The 21,604-nt window shown below is 46.6% G+C and overlaps 1 protein-coding gene across 7 annotated transcripts in view; it reads left to right on the forward strand.

The window, feature by feature from the left end:
* The window catches only part of LOC107220752 (homeobox protein aristaless), a 62,101-nt gene that overhangs the window by 37,920 nt on the left and 2,577 nt on the right, over window positions 1-21,604 (forward strand). For 4 of the 7 annotated variants that reach the window (XM_046730545.1, XM_046730549.1, XM_046730550.1 and 1 more), the window contains 3 exons: window positions 8,684-9,014; window positions 13,636-13,681; window positions 21,354-21,527. In XM_046730545.1, the coding sequence (XP_046586501.1) occupies window positions 8,684-9,014; window positions 13,636-13,681; window positions 21,354-21,527 (551 nt within the window). Of the gene's footprint in view, window positions 1-4,062; window positions 4,712-6,541; window positions 8,507-8,683; window positions 9,015-13,635; window positions 13,682-21,353; window positions 21,528-21,604 lie in introns of those variants that run through there. The other 3 variants (XM_046730547.1, XM_046730546.1, XM_015659469.2) reach the window with 3 other exon arrangements.

A 21,604-nucleotide genomic window follows, 5' to 3' on the forward strand; every position in this document is an offset into this window, starting at 1 on the left:
TAAGCTGTTCAGCTGGGCAAGGCACCGGGTGCTTAAGTCAAGTTGCCCCCGCGGCTCGCGTTGTTTCTACGGGCAAAAGTACTTTGAATTCCACTTAACAGCATGGTATAAACTACCCTCTCATTTCCTAAGTAGTCGGCCATTAATTATCCACCTCGTCTCTATACCCGCTCCGCCTCGTGGCATCTTCTATAACTCTCTTCGTTCCTTTTTAACATATCTATTAATTACCCTTCGAGTGAGGAAAAAGCTACCCCGGTTATTAGCTCTTTCAGCTATTCCAATGGTGGGACGTTACGGTATATATTATATGTGTATGTAAATATTCTTGGCGCCCGCACATCCGTTCCGATCGCACTCGTTCTTTCCTCGGTCGTTTTTTCCTGCGATGTACATTATAACGGTTTGAATCAAGACTCGTCGATTCTAACCCATGCATGAAATCCGGCTTTTTAAACTGCCTTGCGGCGGCCCGCATTACGGCGTTCATGACTACCTTATATCTCTACATCCGCACCGTTAACAACTTTTACACAGTACACACGTTAACGTCGAGTTGTCCGGCCACAGGATATGACTCGATACTCCTGCAACAGCTCGCTTGAGACCTCAATTTACCTTGAGCAGCTGCACATGCCTTCGGCACGAAGAAAGTAATGGGGATCCTCTACTTTATGCATTCATTTATCATCTTATACAACCATTCGATTCCAGTTTCACATCATCACCACTCTCCGTGTAGTTTTTCTCAAGAATCCTCGCGTATAATCGACCGTCAAATAGAACATTCAACAGTGCATTTCGGTAAGTCGGTCTGGCCCAGTGAAGTTTGCGCCTTTTCTAACGAGCAGTAGCTCGGGTGAGCGTGCAGGTGATTTGGTCTCGTGGTGGCAGCTAGTCGTTATCTCGATGTCGGGGCTTCCAGTTAATGGCAAACCTCTCGTCGTCGCCGGGCTAACAGCGTCAGTCTCTCGATGCACGAGAGATTCCTACGGGCCCCAGAGAATTTTTGCTGGAACATCAAAATGGGTCTCTGTACCATACCCTGAACGATCCGAAGGCCTGGTCCAACCTAGTCGGTCCGGTATCGCGTTATCGATCATGACCATTTGCCATCTTCTCGGTGCATGAAGAGGCAGATAAAACACACAGTCTAACCCTCGAGAGAATTGTGTGTTCCTCATTGCGCAGGTAGTAGTACATTGTACCCAAAGTCACGGTTGACACGTTCTGTGCCACGAGTACAGGTGCGGAGAAGCCTCCGTTTCGACAACCTGCAGACCCGCTCGTTTCTTACTCACCTGGGGGCATCGGAGACGCGGAGAAGGCAGGTAGGGAGGCAGGTAGGAAGGTATTGTCAGCGTGCGACGACTTCATTTCGGACTCGGCAGGGAAAAAAACTGGGTCTGACGGCCGCGACTCGCTACTATTAAACGAAGATCAAGTCGGACCTAACGCCGAGAATTACCGATTATCATCCAGCGGTAAAATCCTTCCCTCACTTCCGTTGTCACGCTACTGTGATGTTGTACACCAGGTAGACTTTGGTCAAAATTCTCTCGAGATGCACCCGCGGTCTTTGAGCTAACGAATCGCATTAACGCCGAGCTACGAAATTTACCGTTAAACCGAGTATAAGGTCCCTGTACTACGCGGAGTACAGTTTTTTAAACCACCACTTGCATGGTTGGAAAAACTTTGTAGTAGCAGTACTATATTGACCATAGACCAAGTTTCGCGAGTAAAGTTTACTGTATTTTTTTTCTCCTATTGTCACGACGCTCGTAGCTGGTAGCGAAGAACGGCAGGAGGTGATTGTCGAGTATCCGTAGGTATAGCTACTCCGAGGGAGACGATTAAATAAACCCAAGATAACGGCATTATTCCATTGTACCTACTCTCGTGCAATTAACAGACGGTGGTAATTATCCTCGAAGTTCACGTCGAAGATAACAACATAGGTATACCTACATTAAATGTATTCAATGGAAGGAAATTGGTGATCGACTTTCAATTACCGAGACACCAAAGTGGGTTTGACTCTTGTAATTACCGCAACATTGGTGGAAGAAAGTAAAAATTCCGTGCAATTCTGTCTTCTTGTAAATTACAAGGCTATAAAGCACAGCGCGAGATACATCGAAATTCGCAAATTTCGTTCTCGGAATGACTTCGTGCAAGGAAAATCGCAACAGAGACGTAAAACGCAACGCGGTTCCTTGTAAGGTCGCGGGAGGATTCGGCGGTTGGCCAAGTCACAGCTGCGCTCGCTCGAGTTCCTCACCGCAGTCGAATCCGCGAATCTCGAACCTCCGCACATTCGCGCGCGTATGCACGTTGCACGCAGGTACACGAAATATGTACGTTTGCGCGCGTCGTCGGTACGAAATGAGTCGCAGGCTGCGGTATAGCGGAATTCCTTTATTCGTTGATGGAGTTTTTGCGCGGAGAGGAGGCGAAATTCTTTGCAGTTCGTTACCGCGAAACCTCCCCGCACCTGACGAACTCTCGGACGCCTTGTCGCGGCTACCCGGAATTGACTCTTTCTCCAGCTATTGTATACTGCCATGCCGCCGCAAATGCCCGATCCTTGCCGTAAGGTCCGACATCTCAAGCTCCCGGTCCTCGGCAAGAAAAGGAGCCGCTCGCTCATCGAAGACACGTTAAACGAATTAGACAGGAGAATGCGACCGCTCGATGGATTGCCTCGGACTACCTCCTGCCTCGTCTTGCCGAACGATCGTTCTTCTTGAATTAGAAATACGCGCTCGACGAACACCGCGGTGTAAAAAATCGATTCGACGGATCGCTGCCGCGGCACGTTGCGTATAGACTGATAAATCTGCAGAGTAATTGGCACTCTTTCGTTTATTGTGAAAAGAAATACATATATATCGTGGATATTCGTACCGCATTCGTCGAAAAAATTTTTCATGGAAACTTGGAACGGCTGGTTGTCGCGTCCGCGAGGACAACCTCGACCTCGTCCTCCTCTAAATACGAGGTCTCCTCTTCACGCCTGCGGTTGTATACCGTAAAATGACGAGGGAATGACTCTTTGCCGCGAGATATCGCGACAAATGTCACGCCTGTCGGCGTCGTCTTTCTAATGGGACTTAATTGTGACCCGGTATAATTTTGTTCGCTTTAAGGGCGCGCTTGACGAATCACACGTCGCGGGTTGTAATACGCCTTTACCTAAACTGTTGCGTACCTGCCGAATGCCGGTGGCTCGGTTATTTCACGTGTAGTTCCGCGGTCGAGATAAGCGCGTACACAGATATACACGTAGGTAGAATACCTGCCGAGCCACCGTGCTTACGGAAATTGAATAATAATTGCCGCTGCTGCTCGCTCGCTCGTCGCTACCGTACGTGTTATACCTGTTTATGCCTTATACCTGCTATACCTGCAGCAGCTACGACGGGGTGAAAGTCCGTGTACAACACACGCTCGATCTACGTATCGCGATGAGCGAGTTGCGAAGACCACATCCATTCGCATCTGTTATACGAACGTACACGTATCATCATCATCATCATTTAATAAGCCGTCCGCGGACCCGCGCTTTTCCCGCCCCGAGTCGTTTCTATCCTGCGCGATCTTTTTTAAATTAGGATCACTACGGGGAGATAAAAATTCGAAACAATGGGTTGTAATTGTTGCCTCGGGTACGCTGCCTTTTTCATCATTATGTTATCATCCTTTCCTGTATTAGACTCGTCCCCGTCCGTCTAGCATCTTGCCCTCCATTCTCTGTTGAATATTGACGATTGAATTTATACGAATTCACGACTCGCTGTGAAAATATCAATTATTCGCGGGCGATGTGGTTAATTTTTTTTTTTTTTTTTTCACATAAATAAAATTTATTCAGTCATTATTCTATTATGTGATACTCAACAAGTGTTTGGATAAATTTAGCAAGCGAAACGTATCCTGTAATTATCAAGTGATCAAAGATAATTGAAAGTGGTTTTGTGAAATATAATCTGCTAAAATCGTGGTATTTGGTATCTCGTATTTTACCGGCCGAATCCCGATGCAGTTAATCATCATCGCTGGTCTCGGTTGTAAAAATGTTCAACTTACGTGGTGTACCTATACACGCGTAATGTGAAATGAATTAAAATGGTATTTTTATTAATCATAAAACGATCAGCTACGCTAATAGCCGACATCCGTTGCCTCGTACCTTATACTCTGCCGCTGTATATCCGACTTGTTTGTTTGCGCGTCATACCCGCAGGTCTGATTGTGAGAGGGGATAGGAAGACAGAGAAGCAAACTCGCGAGTGAGTCGCCTGCGGGGTTCTCTGCCATGCCGCCTCGATCCGGAGAATAATTACGCAAGCTGGGATCCGGCAAACTTCTCCAGTCCTCGTTTTTCTCCTTTGGGATCGATGTTGCGGGCATGACGCATCGTTTATAGGGAGAAACAGTGAAAAATATAGGGGTTCATCTGCGATATTGAAAGACACCTGTGTTTCATTGAAAAATTGGACATTCTGCCATTCGAGTATCGATCAAAATTGCAGTTCAATACTTTTCACGGTAATGAAAAAAAAAAATGCCAAATTTTACCAATATCCAACCACCGGTAGGCCTACACCAACTAGCCAACTACATGAGAGTATACGCACAGCTGCAACGCTCGCTTAATTAACCTGCGTGCTACGTGCGCGCGTAATGCGCGGATCGAAGAAGACACGTACGTATCAATTATTATCAATTATATAACGAATTGCAAAGCGTGTAAAAAACGTAATTATACTTCATAAATCAGCCGCGTCGTTCGCCGCTGGCTACCGAGCTTCTGCACTGCTGCAGGCCGTGCAGCGGCTGCACGTTGCTACGGCAAACGAGGAACTCCATCGGCATCGTGGAAGTTGGTCGCAATAGGGGTGAAATGAAAATGCGTTCATTCTTTGGAAGAAGTAAATCTCAAACTATTTTTCAAGCAGGTATACAGGCATGGGTAATTGCATTCCGCACAATCCGCCTGATTCGATGTAGGTATCGTTTTGAATGAATGTTATACTCGCGTTCAAAGACTCGAAAGAAAAATAATTATATAATCTCACAAGGTTTGCATACGTCGTATAACGAGTTCGTTTAATTTCTAGTACAGCAAAAACGTCTTGTCATATTCTCGGCTGTATACGAACACTTCAAGATTCTGTAATAAATAATCCCAGTTTTTTGCAAAAATAATCGAACAGGTTATTAACAAAGGCTGACTGACAATGAGTTAATTGAGCCGCGGCAAAATAACGCTTACGATTAGTAATGTACATTGTACAACGCGGTTTATTGCGCATGCGGAATCAACGACGGTAAATAATAGAAACGCACGTGATTCCGTCGTTGAGCAGGTACAGGCGCACACACCTTACACCGGGGTAATTTAATAATTAATAGTGACATTGTAGGTAATTACCTGCCGTGGATAATTGCGATTGTGCCAGAAGCCATCGTTCGGTGCGGAACAAGAAAACCTGACAATATTAATATCGCCGCCTCGCATATCACGCCTGCGTGTATCGCGCATAAAGTGCCTCGTATACCCGCCTATTCTCATCCTGTTAATTATACCGCTACGTGTTCAACGACGCGCGTCAGTTCCATCCCTAATATCGGGGAAATTCTCGGATGGTCCGTGAAAATTTTTAGTCATTAAATTTGACCGCGCGAGTTTGTTGGCCGCGAAGTACGATAAACGACAATATCTCCTCATCGTTGGATAGAAAGTTTCCAATCGTTCCATAAACTTGGACACGGGGCAGGAGTAATTAATGCACGGTCTGTTACGTGCCGCTGCTCCGTCGTCTATCCCCACGCAGATCGAGATCAAAATATGCAAACCACGTATCTAATCACTATTTATTGATTGGATTATAGCCAGCCGTTGCTGTGGAGAATTAGGGAACTCCCAATCTCCCAGTTTTTATGTCAGATTCGGAGGCGTGCTCGTAGGAAGCATGCCAGGCTTTATTCAATTATGAAAAAACATTCTCGAGAGATATATTAAGGGATAAAAATGTTCAAATCGACTATCCAATCTGTTCCTCCTTAACTTTATAAAAGTCTTTCGATTCTTTTAGACTATTTATAATATTCAATTTTACAGTTTTTTTCTTTCCTGTTTACAAAATAAACGCATGTAATATAACCGACTCTCGTATTCGATTTATTGAATTGCATAATGCAATGACCGCGGACTGTAAAATCTCGGAAATTCCTCGTGTCAGGTAAGATGGACATTTGTGATTGGTTTTAGCCAGAGAAAAGGTCTTCCAACAAGAGTTGTAGATATTGTAGGTACCTGTAGCATAGGCGCAAGAACCCGCAAGCGTTTGCGCTCGTTGCGCACCTATTATAACGTACGTCGTAAATAAGGAGGCGAGGCTAGCTGTAGTATCGTTTAACCAAGGAGGAATTAAACATGCGTCAATTATTGTACCATAAACATGAAAATTATCGCGGCATAATAAACTAATTAACCGACTGATTGCGGTTGGATGTTATACCAGTGGTATTTTACAGGTAATATACAAACGCGTGGCGGTGCGTGTGTGCGACGTTCGCGGGTTCGCGTTTATTAGATCCGGTCTTTTTTTTTGTTACTGAAAAGATACCGTGTACGATAGGCTCGTACGTGGCCCACCTAAATGCCCAATGGATTTGTCCTCACATGACGCGCTAATGGAACGTATTAATTACCGGCGAAAAAAAGATAGACACAAATATACGCGCCGGTAAGAAATCCCGGCTCCCAGCCTCCGGGGAAAAAAACTCAGCGATATTGTATTCACAAGTAATACATGCGATGTAATGTAATCGGCGTACTTTCGAATCATACTTGCAAATGGTATTGTATTATATACGAGGCGCAAAAGCAGGCAGGCAGGCTGCGTGTCGTGTCGATACAGCACACTGTGTATAACACATCGGACCTCTCCACCGTCACGTGCAAACTCTGAGGCACAGTCCGCGATGCTTATCCAAGTAATTGAGTAATCGACCCGGGCAGTCGAGTGTAATTGGACGTTGATTATACCCGCCGTAATACACCTACCGACGCTTTACATGTTTCGTGGCGAACAAGACCCGAGGGCCAAGAGGCGGGAGTCGAGAATCAGGGACTCGCGGATGTCGTACATGGAAATCGAAGCCAAGCCGGTATCCCGCTGCTTACCGGACGCGAGTCTGCCGCGGCAGTATCGTGGAAACTGACGAAAGTCATTCCTGGGTGCGAAGAGTCGCGGGAATCGGAACCAAGTCCACGGACGATGTTGAATTAGAAATTGACACGGCGCGGAATACCTTCAACAGCTGTACGGACAAATTAACGTTATCCGTAGTGCGCGTCGTTATTAAGTGTACAAGCCGCGGTGGGGGGCGTTTTATTTTACATTTTATTTCACCTTTACGATCCGTTGATTGCCTCGTTATTGCCGGAGAAAGTATAACCAGCCGTAATGACGGACAGACCAATTAAAACACAACCGTGCATGGTTGCCGGCTCCGTATCACTCGGCGGCCTCTCATCTCCGTCACTTCCCAACGCGATCTTACGTCCGTGAGGTCCGTGGGTGTCGCGATGCGCAAGGTACACAACCACGAGCGAATACGAGCGAATACGATTTGCGCAGAGTAGAATATCACGGAATTTCGTGACGTATTCAATTATCTCTGTCGGGCCCCGCGTGCACCTGGGGGTCCTTTCACCGACCTTGTTGCCCCTTGAATAACGCCTGTCAGACTTTCCGTTCGTATACAAGCTAATTTCATACAATGTTGTTGGCGTATCTTACCTACGCGCTTGGCTCGAATTCGTTTTGGATATTATTCTTGACTTGTAATACATCTCGACAGGTATTTCACGAGTCGGGCAACGTCTGCCGAGTCACGCACGCAGCTTTTAAACGAGAATCCAAAGATCGACTTCTCACGATCGTTTGAACATTCGGAATTCAAAACTTGTGCCACGTGTTCTCGAGACTTTGTCCTTAACTCGATATGTTCTGGCGAAATGGGGATCTTGACATTGGACAACTTAAACTTGTACGCGGTATCGCGTATCGGAATTGAACGACAGATTCTGTTCAGAGCGGTGACGTATGCACTCGCTTCTTGACTGAGATATCGTTCGTTCAATTTTCAATTTACGACAAGTGTAATTATCCCCTTTACGCATACACGAGAGGTATAAGGGTACTCTTTTGTTTCCTTCTTCCAAATATCGTTTCGTCTCCGTTGTATCCCCTTTTGTTTCATTTTTTAAATCAACCTTTCTGCGAGACGCTTCGTGCGGCTCGAGTCCCAACGCAGAGACAGCTTTAGGGAGATTGCGGTTAGGCTGTGGTACGGTTATACCGAAGATCGGAGAGGCCGGTTTATGGCGTTCGAGCCCCGGAGCTGACTGTTTTGCTCCGGAAACCAGACCACAAATTTTCCAGCGTGTTCCGGGAATCAATTATGATAATTCTACGCTCACGAAACGGTAATGAGGTTAATGGTCCCTCTCCGCCGCCCATTGCAGGCTAGGAGGCATCCACTCGACAATGAATCCCGATCTAATACACCGTAGCGTATCGTACATAACACTGCAGCGAAATCTCACTCTCGTGTTGTTTTTTCATCATCGCTGAGGGAATATTTGGGCCTTAATTCGTTGCAGAGAACTCGGTGCCAGGCAGCAGCGAGGCGGTCCCGCGGACGAGTCCCGCGGGCAGCTCGAACGGGTCTGTAACCGGAAATCACCCGTCGGCCCAAAACGTCCAGACGGCGTCAAACCAACAAATGGGGATATCCACCGAGGATGCTCGACACGACGACGACGGGGGTCATCCCCGTGCCGCCGCCCCCGCCAGCCCCGAGAGCGAACCGGAAACCGACGAATACACCCCCAAGCGGAAGCAGAGGCGGTACAGGACCACCTTCACCAGCTTCCAGCTGGAGGAACTCGAGAAGGCATTCTCAAGGACCCATTATCCCGATGTTTTCACCAGGCAAGTGCACTTTATCCTCAATTTATACTACAGTGATCGCGGTACGATAAGTACCCACGTTCAATGCAGCCCTCTTCGTTAACTGCTAACCCATGCTCCGTGTTATTATACACGATCTTGGGGTAATTTGACGGAAACGATTTCTTTCACGTTTCATTTCATCCTTGCGTATATGCCCTACCGTTCGCTCTCGCGAATCCTTCAGGTACACCATCGACTCGCTGGTCCTAACAATTTTCAACTCTTGGTCGGTTTCGATTTCGAATGGCTTTCGCGCGAATGAGTCCGTTCGAACGATACAACCGAAAAGCTCATCTCTCCTTTTGGATGGCGACGAGTAAAGAATGCGGTGGCGTATTTTCACTCTCGAAATGCGGAAATCACTTATCCGAAGAATCTGAGCTTGTCAGGAAATTGAATATTTCTCATATGTAGCTCGCACTCTGCAGCGTGACATCGTCGACGCGAAGGCATAAATCATGGTACGTAGTCGTGCAGTATTTGTGCGCCCGCTCGATCACGCCTGTATGCGACTATCGGAATATACCAACGAAGACCTGGACCAGTATAGTTTTCCTGCCCGTACGAACGGGTATATACATACATCAATACATCCATACATGTACGTACGTACATACATAATATACATAGGTCTCACCGTTAATTACAAGAACCCACACCGTGCCCGCAGCGCTGGGAGCGCACCTATTACGAACGATTACGGCGCTATTAGTTACCAAGTCCGGTTTAAAAATCTCAAGATAGATTACCCCGTTGCAGGCTCGGAAGCCATTCCACCCATACGCTTCGACTATGCCTCACGATCCATCCATCGAGAGCTGGGTCATCACGGGTCGGAAGAATTCTGCTGTAATACGTGCATTACACATTATATCGGGTGCAGTCCTTCCGGGGATGTCACGCGATATCCGTATGCCCCAGTTTTTGCAACCCCATTTATTTACCCGTTTATTTATTTAGATTATTCAAATTCGAACGCCTTGTGTTCTCAGACGTGTGCTTGGAATAGTTATTGCGACAGGAAATAGCTGAGGTGTAACGAAGTGTATTTCTCCTGCGACCGATTCGACTCGTTGCGTTCTCCGAACGGTACGTCTGAACTCATCCTCGCGCAGGCGACAAGCATTCACGAAGTTTCGGCCTATGTAAATCAGACATCTTGATATCATAATTCGAGAGAACGGCTACCGGACGCATTAATTTTTTCCTCACGATCTATTAGACAGCGCGGTTAATTTCAACGAGCGCAAACTTTCAAAGGTCCAGGTTCATTATAGGGGCGTCCTCCTTCCGTCTCTCTCGATCTCCTGACTCGTATGCCGCGTGACTATTATAATGGTCAAAAACTAACATCGATCGCGGATCATATATATCGATGATATACATTTATCGAGGCGTGCGGCGAGTAGGCGCGGTAGCCAGAGTTATTTTCTTTATCTAAATTAGATCTTGGAAGAGGCGGCAGAGGAGCTGACGTTTATGACCAAGGAGCGTATACGCGCTTTACATGCCTGTATTCTCCGTCGGTGCTTCACACCAAAATTACGAGCACGTGTTCGTACACTATGAAAGAAATATTCAGTAATTAAGACGATCGAGTTTTTGAAAAAACGTTCAAGCTTTTCGAGACTCATTTTAGATTGCAGATCGTTCGTAACATTGATGATACGGTGATATGGAGATTAACGAACGGTTATTTTGTACTTTAGTAAAATGAATTTTTGGTCTAAAAACTAATTTTCAAATCAATGACAGTGACAGTCAGGGTGCAGCCGATCCTCTCGGCTCCTAGAGGTCTAGACGATAGCTAAGAGCCAAGAGCGGTTGCGCTTTGGGATGGGATAGGAAGGCGCGTATACCTACATAGGTATAGTTGTACGGACATGGCATAACGGAACCGCGATAGGAGCTACACCCTTCTATTAGTTTGTCCCCTGGTCGAGACCTAATTCCATCGATAGCACCGATTCCATTCTCAGTGCTCCTCAACCGGGTGGCTGCGATATCGTCATACTCAAGATTCAAGTTGGCTCAGCCAAGGTTTACGGAATCGGGGAAAATGGTATTTTCAACGCATTCTCGCGTAACGGAGTAACAGAGTAACAGAATCTTAAGCCAAATTTTCAGGGTGTCAAGCCCCTCGTTCCATCCTTTCTTGGTACCGGCTGGACCACGCGTGTCGTACAGAGCCAACTTATCGCACACGCCTCGCGGCAAACAAGATGGCCGTGTGTCGCCTTGTGGAGCTATCACACATGTCGTACAAGAGAGAAAGAGAGAGGGGTATAATATACTCGACAACGGCGAGAGGAAAGTAACGGGACCGGTTCGATCTGACTGGACAACTCTGATTGGTTGGATGGATTCCGTTTGAAGTTTGTTTTGTATACTCTCTCGACTATGGCTTTTGCAACTCGTGAAAAAAACGTGCAACGGAATTACGATTTCTGCTAGCGTTCGCTAAATCATCGCATCATTTATATAGTATTAAAGTTCGAAACCAAATTTTGGATGTTCGGATGTTCGGATGTTCAAAAAGTGACATCACCCAAAATTTTCTTTCTCCTGACGTCGTCGATCTATATAGACGAAAATCAGATAACCAAATTCCTCAGTCTGGAAACAACCGCGCAGTAGAGAGGACGTGTGAGAATCACGCTCCGTAGATTTCGAGTACCGGGTTCTCTATCTCCGTGGTTCCTGCACTCCGGGTCCGCTACCTGGTTAAACTCGACCTCCAGGACAAGCTCTAGGTAGTTTCTGCGCTCCAGGTACGTTACCTAGTGACTTTTGACCTTCAGGACTAACTTTCTATAGTTCTGGCTGTCCAGGTCCTCCACCTGGTGAAACTCAACTTCCAGGACACGCGCTCCGTAGTTTCTGCGCTCCAGATCCTTCACCTGGTGAATTTCGATCTCCAGGACCAGCGCTCCGTAGTTCGTTATAGTTCCTGCGCTCCAGGTGATTTGCCTGGTGAATTGCGACTTCCAGGTTCTCTACCTGGTGAATTTCGACCTCCAGGACCAGTGCTCCGTAGTTCTCGCTCAGTGCAGCGAGCAGTGAGGGCGTGAGGTAGCTCATTAATCTCGTATCATCTGGTAAAACACTAATAACGAGGAAGCAAGCGCAGCGAGCGCACGAGCACAAAATCCAGCTACACTAGGCATCAGACACTAGGTTTTACAGCTGGTTCACATTATTATTAAATAAATAATATAAGACAAAATTTTGTTTTGGCGATGAGAAACGTCGAGCGTATACTCGAGATTGGTGCTCTATAACTCGATTCCGTGGAAGCCGTATACTTAATATCTGCGGAATCCTTAGTATAATACTAGAACAGCCCAGTTCGCCGGAATTCGTCTCATCACCTGTTATTTTCGAATTATTTATTTTCTTTCGCTGCATCTGTAGCAGTTGCTTTGTTGCGTGAATAATTAGCCGCGTCAACCCGCAGGTACGTTCGTCCTCGGGACGGCGAGTCAGTCAGCGAGGAGGTTCAAAGTCGGGTTTAAATTGATTAGATTCGTGGGTGAGAGGTGTGGATTATTACGGCACAGATTTCTGGGAAAGGATTCGCGCGTGTGTATAAACAATTATAAATATAGCTATGCGGTTCGCATATATCTGTAGCGCTTCTCGCGCTCCGCGGGACGTGTCTAACGGCTGGTACTTTGTACTTACGCTTATACGTACTCGTATACATGCATTTGTATTACACCTACACACGCATACTAGCAGCCTTCCAGGGTTCCAGGCAATTCGAGTAATTGCCACACAATTACATTATCTAATTAACCTCTTGGGGGAGCTGGGGTCCCATCCAGCCGTGATTGTTCGTGCCGCAATCCTAATTATTATTGTTAACTGCCGCTGATGCTGATGCCGATGCAGCCGCCGTGCGACGCACTGTGCGGCAAACCCTTTTTTGCAGCATCCCGCACACCTCTGACTGTAATCTTTGCAGTTTACACGATTCGCCGGAGTGCAGCTAGCTACTTCATCCGCCTTGATACTCCTTGCATATTATCCCCCCGTGACCTTCGTTGGAAAATGTACCGCAGGATCGCAGCTGAACACCTTTTGCACCGGCACGTCGTCCCTTTTGTTTAATACTTGTTTCTTAATTACACTTCGCTCATTATACACAGTCGTTTGAAATTTGCCCGCTGCTGCAGTACGACGTATAAATTCGGGGTGCGGTATCGGTGGAAGCGCACACACGAATGACGCGTACACGAAGGTACACCTACCCGTGCCTGTACACAACCTGTAATTTATACACACTCGAATTTCTTACGCCATTGCGGTGCAAGTGATTCTAAACGCTGAATCGCGGCTTCTGTATAATCAGGAACATTTACCGGCGATTTTGCGAACATCTGGAGCAATTTTCGATCCAAATGAGAGCGCTCGGCTTCGTCGGCCGCCGCTCAAGGGCCCCGAACCCCCGGGCCCCGGGGCCTTCGGGAAGTCCTCCAATCGATCCGGTTAATGCTTTCATCCCATCATCCATTTGGGCTTTGGTGTACGAGTATAGAGAATTGATGATCGAATCGTCTCTGCTATACCACTAATTTTATCCCCTTTTGTATTTCAGGGAGGAACTCGCGATGAAAATTGGACTTACCGAGGCTCGCATACAGGTTGGTCATATCTTTTTAAGCATTTTCAAACTTATATTTACACTTGTTTCAATCCGGCGTAATTGCGACATGTTTTGCGAAGAAGTAGATACTTCTCATTCTTGTATTACAGATATAATTTGATGTAGAGTCCATGTAGCTTCATCGCCCTCAACTCGCGTATTTTCAAATTCCCATATGTGGTTCCGGTCCGAAATTCTAAAACAATCTGTACCAGTTTCTTTTCGATAAAATTTTTCGGTCATCCAACGTACAAAGGTGGGAAAACTTGTACACCCTTATGGCGAAATACGTGGTTTACCATGTAACCCGCGACCTTCGCGCCGGGAATGAGAAATGAGATCTCGGGTCGCTTACCGCGGGTTTTCACTGCACTTATAAGGTCGTACCGTAGACAAACATACCTACCACAGATATAATGTATAATAATGCACATTACAAAGTAGGTAAATGTCGGGGGGAAGAAAAATCGCGCCGTGGCAACGGCTCTGTTGGTATTGCGCAAGATGAAATTGCACGGTTCCGAGAGCCGGCAACGAACATCAGGCACAAGGCTTAACAGCTCAGACCTCTCGGAAACGATTTAGATCGGTGAGGTACGCCACCCGCCCCAACCAACTCCTTTCGCTGCTCCGTAACTAAACCTGCAGGGTAGAAAAATTATCCTACGTCTAAAGGAGCCCTTCAACGCAGGAACTGGTAGGCAGGTAAAACGCCGGAATAACCAATGGTTAATTTGTGCGCGGTACGACGATTCGGCCGGGAGGTTGATTCATTCGTTGAACGAGAATTGCCTGTATATATATATATAGAGGTATATATATACCTGTATAATTGGAGCGGTAATTTCTTGGCAAATCGTAAAAATTATGCTCCCTCCGTTATTTATAAACATTGCGTTTCTTTATTATTTTCTTTCTCTCTTCTTTTACACGTTACGAACCTACTTCGACCCATGCAGCAAAAGTGTAATAAGATCGAATTGTTCCCCGAGGATAGATGATTTCTCTCATTGCAGAATTAGGTAATTCCTCTCGTAACGTGGGGCAATTTGTTTTGTTTCGTTTTTTTTTTTTTTTTTTTTCCAAACATACTTCCGCCTATTTTCCGATCCATCCGAGACGTGCGGGCTTAGTGTAATCGTGGCTGAGAACCACTGACGGAATGACACGCATCAAGAGCCAACAGATAATTATTTCGAGGAATCACTCAAAGTCTTAAGTAGTAGCCTGACTGCGGGATCGCTTGGCCGGCCCTCCATCTCTCTTTCTCTCCACCTATTTCTACGTCTATCTCCTTCCATTTTTTCCATTCTATTCCTTTTTTTCCCCTTCATCTCGTCGTCCTTCCTCCTCGTCCACCTTGTCCGAGTCTCCTACCGTTGCCTCGCAGCCTGTGTAACGATAACCCTTCGAGTCACCCCGTAGCCTAGACTGCAGGCTACCGTGCCGACATAATACGAAAAAGCTGCATTGTCCTCGTGCGGGATGCGGTTTGATGCGAAAAAAGGGATGAAAGACGAAAAGCGAAGAGTCAGAGTCAGCTTTCTTACACGTATTATACCTACTGATACGTACGCGGATGATACCTAGCTAATATATTGGCTTCGTGCCGCGTTGCATTATCGCAGAATTTATGCAAAGTGCTGATTTATTGGCTGTAAGCAAGAGCAAGGCGGACATTAGGGTCCAACTGGGGGCTCGTCCTCCTTCTTCTCCCAGCACTTACCCCGCAGACGACGGCAGCAGCAGCCGTGTTCTACCTTGTAATACCAGCATAATAGCCGCCGTCGCCAATTAGGAACGGGTCTACCCTTCGCCACTGCCGCGAGACGAGACGAGACGAGAATCGGTTTGCTTTGCCTCTCTTATCCTTCGGCTCTTACCCGCTCCTCGGGCACCGATTACGGAGACGAAGACGACGACGAAATGCTCGCGAAAGCGACGAGAAACGAATGAATTAGGCATCACCGTAGCGCGTGATTCCGATCGAGAACACTCTGCGCCACGCTGAATCGAATTAAATAAATCTCGTATCCCGTTTGTAATGCGCGCACACACGCGCAAAGGGATAGGTATGCGACTGTTATGTTGTGAACCCACCTTTGGCGAGATGAATCGGGGGGAATGGAACGGGAGAGACGCGACTATTGGACTTGATTTCTATATCGGGTCAATTAACGAGTATCGCCGACGTTTCAATTTTGTATTTGCAATTGATTGGTTTCATAATTTGCGATATTGATGCGCCTGTAACGAGACTTAACGAGCAAATGATACTGTCGTTAGATTATAATCGCGCGAAATTCTCGTCACCAACTTATAAACTGTATTACGATCCCTGTAAAAATATATTCAATCGTATTAGCTCAAGTTTCAACATTCCAATTTTAAATGTTAGACATATAGTTGTGTTTTTTGCCGTTTGTTTATTACGCGCGTAAAGAAGTTGGCGCCGTTTTTTCAGAGTCCAATGTACGAATAGGCGATTCTCTCTTTCTGCGCATCCAAGTCATCCTGAAAACAAAGAAACAGGTTCGCAACCTGTTTCATTGTCGGATGATCCCCATTAAGCAAGTCAAGCCTTCGAAGTATAAAATACGATTTATAACGCGTGTCCGTGTGGATCGATTTGGCGGACAATCGTTTTCTAATCGTCACATTATCACGGTCCACCAAACCCTATAAGATCCGTAATAATTGGCTGCAGGTACGTAGTGTAAGAAGAATAGCCGGCAAGTTTTATTCAATCAAATTGTACTGTTACATAGTCTCGTTTCAGGGGATTCCGAGAACGACATGCACGGCCATGCCACCGTGTGGCTCACGTGTATATGGTAGCTGACTAAACAACGTAATAGAAATAATTTCGATTAATCACGTACCCGTGTCCGTGACCGACAGCAGCGCATCTAGCATATCTACACGCGTTATGCAACGATCATTATTCACCCCAACTTCCTAGAATCTCACGCTGCTGGAATTAGATTTTGGATTTATAAATTTTTGGTACCGCAATTAACGCGTCTTTTCAAGTTCAGTTCATTGTGTTACGCCAACGTTGTATTTACATGTACCACGTGACATACGTTGAATAGAGAACAAATGTAGAACGTGTATCATCGTTTCGTTGCGAGGACACAATGAATACGAATTACTGTCGTATATTATGTAGAAACAAAATGAACGAACGTTAAGTTTTTAATACAACCAGAGTAAAAAGATTCTCTTCCGACAGTGACTGGCTTGTACGTAGAATCGTGTTAAAACACACAATATATGCGGCGGTGTGTCCGCACGCGGCGTTGAGTGCGGGAAATGGCTAATTAAATATATAAAAAAGGTGAAACATCATCAGAGGGCACCGCTAACTCGACGTTACGCTGGGCGAGTTAAGGCCAAGGTTGGAGGACTCGTAGGTAGGATACCTTTCATACAACGCCGTGCGTATGTGCCGCGCCTCGCATAGAGCACATATTAGGTACCTACATTAGAGCCTGGGTACCATATCTCGGGGCATTATCTTATCCCGTATTTCTATCGCAGCTACTCGCCCCGCTGTCGCTAATCGTTATTTAATCGAAGAACTTCCTGCACAGGCGAGCCTGCAGGGTCGGGCTGTTGGGATGTCGAGCGCCCTTGCAGATGGACGGATTTCAGGGTTACAGCTTATGAAAATATTGTAATAATGGGACTACAAGCCGAGGCGGGAGCGAAACGGAACGAAAGACTCCCATGGTAGGATTAATTGGGCGCCGGGATGGCGAGGAAATGCAGGAATTTATCGTTAACGCGTTAATCGAGGTACACGTGTACCTGTTTGAATATCGTTACCACGCATGCACGCGGCAGTGCGACGACATGCGTGGTGCTTTCTACGCCGGAATCGCGCGGAAGAAGCTTTCCTGACGCGAGTTGACGTCGGTCTGGAGAAGGAAGATGCCACTTAACCGAGGCAGCGGCGATTGTGTGAGATAAGCGTAATCGTTCTTCCCTAATGGTCGTACCTTTCGGGTTGCCCGGTAGTAAATTTCTACTCGGGAAAAATCCTGACGACGCCCTTTGCTCCCGAAGCATATCGAACGAGCTTATGCCCGTAGGTATAATAAGCCGCTGCGATATGGCTTGGCATGCGTGCTTCGTATATTGCAACTCGTTGGTAAACGCGATTATACTCAAATCATGGTATCGCGTACAAGGATCTTAATTCAGGATCGGGGTGTAGCAGTTCCGATGCACCGTTCGATTTTATTCGACATGTTTTTTTTTTCAATGTCTAATCCATGTTGAAACGGAGTATCGAAACTCGGATGTTTTCAACAAATTCGACGGTGCGTGGATTAAAAAATAAACCCTGTCACGTAATAATCGTTACAATTTTATAACTTTTCGATTCGCGTGGATTAATTTCATGTGATATCAATCTTGAAACTGTCTTTTTTTTATACAAGGTAAATTATCGTTGTAACGCTTGAGTGGATTGTTCGCTCCGATACGAATCAATTTGCCCTTCTAATATCGTATAACGGGTTCACGTAACTCCCGAAAGCCAATATGCCGTGTAAATAGCCCGTACCACGTAACCAAATTGTTTTTTACATTCCGGGAGTGGTTCGTAAATCTCTAGAATGGACACGTACGCATCAAATTCTACAAGTAATCTAACACAATAAAACGTTTCGGATGATGGGACTTGACGAATAACCGCAGCTATCTCCTTCCAAAAAATTCATCCCTCTACGGCGTATCCTCAGATCTCTTTGAACATCTCACCTCTTCACAATTAACTCGTAATATCTACAACATGTGCCCGTTTATCCAGAAGTACCGACAATCCGTGCAGAGGACGCATGTGCGACGATTGCAGGTACCTCTTATTCCGGATCGCCAGTCCAGGAGTCCAGGTTCCGAAGCGTTCGATGGGGCAGCGCTTAATTATCTCGATTGAGCGGAATGCCAACTGGCCTCCTTCTCCCCGCGACCGTCGGTCGGGTCGAATGGCCGCTTCCTGGGGGCCCGGACGCACGCGATCTCTCCCGCGCGTAGTTCCAGGAAAACCCCTGAGCGACAACGACTGGGAGAGGACGATGATGGGGGCGGGAGGGGGCGCCGACAAACGGCGATCGACGCCGCGGTCCCGCGGGGACCACCATGAGCAAAGCTTTTTGCTAATCGCCGATTGTTTCTTCTCTTTTTTATTTCCCATCTAATTTCATTTTTTTTTTTTTTTTCTTTTTTTTATTTCGTCTCTCTTCAGATATCTATCTTTTGTCTATTCGGTAGATTTTAGGAATGCGCTTAACTTGCACAGAGAGTCTTGGGACGACACTGCGCAGCTTTTTGCCCAATCAGCCAAGATTTTCGGAACTTCTCGAGTCGAGGAATTCCGGTTTTCTGTAGAAAAATGTTTCCACCAGTTTTTAGCCTCGCGTAGCTTACGTAGGGTATAATGGTATCGCGAGGGATACTCGAGGGCGCAAAGAATCTACATCGTCGTTCCACGGACGTCTTGAAGTCACGTGCAGTAGGTATATGATACACGGTTTGTTTTTGTTGCACGTTTCTCAGGTCGACAGAGCCATCGATATAGCCGTACGAAACTTTTTGTTCCAGAAGAGTAAACGAGAATATGATTGATTACCGATCACGTGTTTTGCCGTTTATACGCGATGGAAAATTTCAACTTACTTCGCGTACAAATACTCGGTTTCTTTGGCCCAAAAAAATGACTTTCAAGTCGGTTTATCATAATTATATATGTCGATTAGGTTATACGCGATACGCGAGAGTAATAACATTAGGAGGAAAATGCTATTCAAAGATTGCCGAATCCCATAGCTACGGAGGAAAAGCTAGGCAGGTAGGTCAGTAAGATATACAGGTATACTCGTATATACGGATTATACGTATATAGTTCGGTGCAGAGAGCCATTGTCCGTGTAATTAATGTGGTACAATTAAGTCCGGAGTGACCGCGGGGTCCCGCAGTTCGTCGTCGTCGTCGGCTTGTTTTGTTTTAACCCGTCGATGTTTAGCGTCCTGCTGGGGGCAATCCTGGTCACGGCGGGGGGGCCGATCCCCCTTGCCGCCGACAGGCGAGGCAGTGGCGCAGGGGGCGGCCAAAGAGGCGTCGTCGTGGAGTAATGAACCGGCGTGCAGCATCGGGGAGCGAAATAATAACGAGAGAAACAGGGAGTTTGACGAACGCGCGGGTGACACCTCGTCTTGATCCTCGAGGACCGCGGCCAAGATCCGCAACGTCGCGGCGTCGGTAAAGGCGGATATATCGTACGTATAACGCAATAACCGGGCTTTATTAATCAAATTTGGGAGTCAAAGGGCCGCTCGGAGTTGTAGATTAGGTCTAAACATGCCTCGGGACAAGGGCCCGCGGCCTCCGCAGCCTCGTCATCGGCGATGGGGTGTAACGCTGACTCGGCAATCCTCTCTCTGTACCGTCCCTGTAATAATTCGGGCGCCAACCCGGGGGACGAATAACCGACATTGTGCCCGTACGGCACCCGGAGAGCAACGCCGACCGTGTGCTTCGTGCGGCTGGTAGCGGTCCGTCCTTTACTCCCTACCGACCCCGAACCCCATCCCGGATTCTAGCCGCGGCATTGCATCGGTACCGGCACCGGGAGCTACGTCGCATCTTGATTAAACGAGAAATCGAGCAGTGCACCGTCGCGTCGGCTTCTCATACACCTCAGACCGGGCCAATCAGCCGTCCTTACACGTTCGGTATTATACTATAAGGTATAGAGTGAGATTGCTCGACGCTTGTACGCACAGGTATACTATGCATACCTGTACCTGCTTGGAGAACGTATAAAGAGATGTAGTAATTTCGGTGGGGGAGATTAGCTAAATTGGGACAACTAACGTTTCAATTAAATTTTGATACACGCGTGTTTATATACTTACACGTGTGTATAGACTTCGATCATTACCACGGCACAAAGGTACTGTGCCCTGTACTCGATAGAAATATGCTTACCCACAGTTGGATATATTGGATAGAACTGTTCGATACTCGGATGTGCGATGATACTGAGCTTTGAATACCGATTACTTCGTTGAACTGATACTGTAATCGTAATCGCGTTTACAAAGTGTACATCAACCACCACCTCCACCGCACGGGAGATTTATCGGGATATTTATTTTCCTCCGTTCACGCGTGATCAGAGAGTTTTTCATTCTCTCAATGTCAATCCTCGAATGGGAGATTCGTATGACATACGTTAGAATACCGCATGCCGGTACTTCACACATGTTTTCTGCAGATTTTTCCCGCAAGTACCGAATAACGTGTAGTTTTGTCCCGGATTCGGCAACCAGACCTTTATGTCTAAAATAATCAATCATTATGAGTGAATATTTCTGCCGATGATTAATTGCGGTAAAATGAAATGTTCTTAAGCCCTGTTTCACTCCGCTTATCCACACGTCATGTCGCATTATGTACGTCGTCGGCGTCACGTGTTTGCATTTTAACCAAGTATTCGGAAATCCCGAGCCGCGACTTGATGCACGGAGTAAAGTAAAATCCTCACCCCATCGCAACCCTTAGATCGACGTTCAGGTCTCGCATAGTTACATTCGGATTGGATAAGTTGAATTTGTTATTGACATCCTTAATCTGACTGCGCCTTGTCACGGCATTTCAGAATAACGCGGCATGCCAACCGCTATCTACTCGTACAACTCCCTCGCCACCCGATACAACGATCTCGAAGCAGCAGCCATCGGACTGTCAGAGGACGGCACGGATTCTCGATCGATCCAACAAACTCGTTGCGTTACGACGGTCGCAGTGTTTTGTAAAAGCTGCCTCGATCAACGTAAAAATATATTTACTTAGGATAGGTACAAAAAGGTGGGATAGGTATCAATGTTGAGGGTTTGAGCCGCAGAAACC

This window comes from Neodiprion lecontei, chromosome 2, assembly GCF_021901455.1.
Source record: "Neodiprion lecontei isolate iyNeoLeco1 chromosome 2, iyNeoLeco1.1, whole genome shotgun sequence".
In the NCBI taxonomy this organism is placed as follows: Eukaryota; Metazoa; Arthropoda; class Insecta; order Hymenoptera; family Diprionidae; genus Neodiprion; species Neodiprion lecontei.